The sequence below is a fragment of the Phyllopteryx taeniolatus genome, chromosome 9, assembly GCF_024500385.1.
Source record: "Phyllopteryx taeniolatus isolate TA_2022b chromosome 9, UOR_Ptae_1.2, whole genome shotgun sequence".
Lineage (NCBI taxonomy): Eukaryota > Metazoa > Chordata > Actinopteri > Syngnathiformes > Syngnathidae > Phyllopteryx > Phyllopteryx taeniolatus.
The window spans coordinates 15,920,259-15,924,486 of NC_084510.1; the positions used below are offsets into that span (position 1 = coordinate 15,920,259).

General features: G+C 39.6%; 1 protein-coding gene across 1 annotated transcript; it reads right to left on the reverse strand.

The window, feature by feature from the left end:
* Window positions 1–1,532: 1,532 nt before the first annotated feature.
* il19l (interleukin 19 like) lies at window positions 1,533–3,833 on the reverse strand. The gene is made up of 6 exons (XM_061785905.1): window positions 3,680–3,833; window positions 2,474–2,635; window positions 2,316–2,378; window positions 2,057–2,209; window positions 1,904–1,966; window positions 1,533–1,688 (listed from the first exon to the last, which is right to left on the reverse strand). The coding sequence occupies exons 2-6, from the start codon at window positions 2,633–2,635 to the stop codon at window positions 1,584–1,586; spliced, it is 546 nt and encodes a 181-aa protein (XP_061641889.1). The 5' UTR covers window positions 3,680–3,833; the 3' UTR covers window positions 1,533–1,583.
* Window positions 3,834–4,228: the final 395 nt, after the last annotated feature.

Here is a 4,228-nt window from a genome sequence, read left to right on the forward strand (position 1 = left end):
ACGTTTTTCCTCATGTTTTTGAGATTGTATGGTAAAAGCTGCAGCTGGCTACTCGTGTGGACTGAATGGGTGGCAGCAATGGGGAAATCAAATGCCAATATTTTAAGGGGAATAGACCATCAGCAACATCCATCCATCCATTTTCTGTACCGCTTATCCTCACTAGGGTCGTGGGCGTGCTGGAGGTTATCCCAGCTATCTTTGGGCGAGAGGCAGGGTACGCCCTGAACTGGTTGCCAGCCAATTGCAGGGCACATTTAAACAAACAACCATTTGCACTCACATTCACATTCACACCCACACCTCCGGGCAATTTATAGTATTCAATTAACCTACCGTGCATGTTTTGGGGATGTGGGAAGAAATGGGAGTACGTGGAGAAAACCCACACAGCCACGGGGAGAACCTGCAAACTACACAGAGGTAAGGCCGGATTTGAACCCGGGTCCGCAGAACTGTGAGGCAGATGTGCAGACCAGTCGCTCGCCGTATCAGCAACATATTGAGAAAAACCAAAAAAGAACTATGAACTCGTTCATATTTGGAATGGTGAAATTAGTTCAAAATTTTGAATTACGTACTACGAACTGAACTAGTTAATTTCTGGAGCAGCGAACTAAACTTTGAACTAGTTTGCATAGAAAATTAACTTTCCCAACACTGCCTCTGATAATCCAATATACTGCATACTTTCAGAAGCGCTTTTCTCATTTGCACCCTCTGCAGTGCGGATGGAGTTGAAGCATGTGTGTGTGTGTGTCTGTGTGTGTGTGTGTGTGTGTGAAGCACAAGTATGCATCAAGGCCTTTAAGTCATTGTATTACAATACTTAATACATTCTCTGCGCGTGGGAATTTATGCTTGCATTACAATGTGTGATATGACAAATTAAGTGGTTGGTGGTTGCGTCGTGCAAACCACTTCAGCACAGTCATGTTTTGGTTTCAATTGAAGGGTTCATTGGAGAGTGCATTTTCTCAGAATTGAATCTTCCAATAAGGTCATTCTGAGACATCTGAGACTTCTTGTCAACAAGGGAGCAGATTGTCACAGAGATATCGAAATATAGTCTTCTTGTATTCAGTTTTGTATAGTAATTGCCATCATTACATGCAGAAATTGGAGTGTCATGAAAAAGCCTGTCAGAGTAGCTACAAAAATAGTTTATTCACTGATATTGAAACATTGTGGGAACTAAAAATATATAACAATTAACAGGTACATTACAATAAAATCCCACTCCCTTATAAAAATGCACACAAACAATAGTGATGATGATGACGACGACGTGAAAATATAGAAAAACATGAGTTTTTTTTTAAGTGGTAAAAATGAATGTATCTGCAACATTTGGATAGGCTGCTGGATAATTTGTTGCATTGCACAATTTTGCTGATAATCAAACAACCATACTGGCCTACAAACTTATCCTCCCTGCTGGAGTTAAATATTCATGTAATGATATGTTACCTATCAATGTATTAAATAAACTAAAAAAAAATGTTCATACAAAAATTAAGGTAATTCAAGTACTTAGTCAAGAAATGTCAAATGGCACAGTTAATTGGTCTTTGCAGTCATAATTATAGGGCTGTTTCAGTTGCTGTTGCCTGGTCCACTTCATCTAGCCAGTCCAGTAACGTATCCAGCTCTGCTACGGCCTTCATCGCTGCCTTGTCGGTGGACAGCTGTGTTGGGTAGCCACAAAGGCAGGGAGAAAGGACATTAATTAACTACAGTCACATTCAGACCGGTAAAATAGGATCTATTGCAATATGACGGTTGTATGTTGAAATGAGGCACAAATATTCAGAATCAACAAACATTTCTCTTAAGACTGGCTTTGAGAGTGAGGATCAGTGTTGTGTCCATTCAGTGGTGAACCATATGAAAGGAGATGTACCTTGTCAAATTCCGTCTCAAGAGAGTCGATTGCTATGTGCGTGTCCTCGTTGCAGAGACAGTGCTGAGGGGAGAAGATGAGACCGTTAGTTCCTCGTAAAGACACGTCCATGGCAAGCCGTCCATTTTTTTGTTGTTGACCAAGCACACTTACACATCTGTTTATATTCCGTCTCATGGTGACAAAAGCATTGGCCAGGGCACTGGAGCTACGTTGCTCCTGTGGGTGATCGGAGGCAAAGTTGCGGAACACTCTCTCCACATAGAAGCGCAGGAGCAGGCGCAGGAAACAGCATGCCTGATCATCCTAAGAAAGTCCAAATAGTTACATCACTACACACTCGTATGACAATGTTGTGTATTACTTTCGGAGCTCACTTTTAAGCAAAAATCAGACCTAGAACTAGACTCACCTGAACATCTTTCATTGCTGTTCTGCTCAGAATCCTCACTCCAATCTCAGTGTCTTCTATAATCTGTCATAAAACCCAAACAACATGAGATAAAATATCTACACCCACTACAAGGGATCATCACCAGCTTTTGCTGGTAGCACTTGTGTCAAACTCACCGCTTTTGATCGTATTTCGGAGTAATATCTGCGCAGTTCTGGCATGTGGACGCTAATGCTGCATTTGTTGTCCTGCAGCGTTAAGGTGAGCGCAGGCTTACTCACAAGGCCGAGCAGGAGGCAAAGCGAGAAGAAGAGCGACCTCATCATCATTGTTGTCATCTGGAGAAGAGACACAACGATGTGATTAGTTATCACAAGTTAGTCATTAATTGTTACCCCTGCCAAGTATTTAGTGGGGCATGTGTAAATGTTTTTAACTGTTCAATTGATAAAAAAAACAAAACAATTTTATTATTTGTTTCTTTACTTGTTTTTTAAATGTACTTATGTTTTCAACCATTTACTCACTGATGGACTGGCATACATTTATTTATCTGTTTTGTTTTGTTTATTCACTTTGGATGAGGATCCAGATGGAGCAAACTCATGAGAAAGGGCCTACCTTACATTTAGCTTTGTTTATTGTTTGCTGAATTTCTCAGTTAATAAGGCATACATCTTCATAGTCGGACATACGCCGGAAGTATGTATGTATGAAGGCATCAGATGTGGTGCTGAACCAGTGCACAAACGTTTGACCTTGGTGGAGCTCTAAAGTAATTTATATATTTTCCACAATAGAAAATATTGTTTTCCGATCACCAGGTTGTAGCGTACATTGATCGAGCAACCTGAACTAGCCATGATCGTTGGATCGGAATAATATCATACATCATACCCCTATTCTCCTAACACTCTTACAACCCTATTCCAATGAAGTTTTATACCCAATCATAGCACCCACCTGTTCCCAATTAGCCTGTTCACCTGTGGGAGGTTCCAAACAGGTGTTGGATGAGCATTTCACAACTTTCTCAGTCTTTTTTGCCACCTGTCCCAGCTTATTTGCAATGTGTTGCAGCCATAAAATTCTAAGTTCATGATTATTTGCTAAAAACAATAAAGTTGATCAGTTTAAACATTAAATATCTTGTCTTTGTAGTGTATTCAATTAAATATAGGTTGTACATGATTTGCAAATCATTGTATTCTGTTTTTATTTCTGTTTAACACAACGTCCCAACTTCAGTGGAATTGGGGTTGTACAAACAAGACTCTCATTACGATGTTTCAACAAAGAAAGTTTCTCTTCATCATCCTGATGTTAGTCATGCTCAGCAGGCATAAGCAGTGACCCACCACCATCATTGTATTTTCACTCACCTGTGTGTTCACCTGTATTCTGGAGAAAGATCCAAGGCTGGCTGTGTCTGTGTGCCTCCATGCTGTCTCCTCTTATAGTGCAGCCAGGGGGATTTTAGAGACAATTGTAGTTTCCACAGATTCCAAAAATCGGAGTAGGAGGAAGTGTCGAAACAGGTAAAAGCGAAATGAATTAAAGGTTTCCTCCTGCCTCAGGCTAATATCACAATATCGTACACAATTATTTAATGACTCATTCATAACAGTGACATCATTCCTCTGTGCTAATAACCTTGGTTCTGGTTCAGCAACATAGCGCATCCAGTATACTAAATAACAATCTTGATTCAAGGATAACATGTTTTTAAACAGAATGTATATGTGAGGTATCTATGTGTGTGTATATATATATATATATATATATATATATATATATAGGTGTGTTTATATGAGGTATATATACATACGTATATGTATATATATACCTCAAGATAGCCACAGTATACCCCCCTCAATATTTTGTAATATGTTTTAGATGCATTGTAAATAAAGTATTTTGCTTTGCAGCAT

Excerpts from the sequence above, each read along its gene's own strand:
- il19l (XM_061785905.1), bottom strand. The coding sequence starts at position 2,635 with ATGACAACAATGATGATGAGGTCGCTCTTCTTCTCGCTTTGCCTCCTG. Across the intron at positions 2,379-2,473 it reads CCGAAATACGATCAAAAGCG|ATTATAGAAGACACTGAGAT; the intron begins GTGAGTTTGACA and ends GTTTTATGACAG. Across the intron at positions 1,967-2,056 it reads GACGGAATATAAACAGATGT|CACTGTCTCTGCAACGAGGA; the intron begins GTAAGTGTGCTT and ends TTCTCCCCTCAG.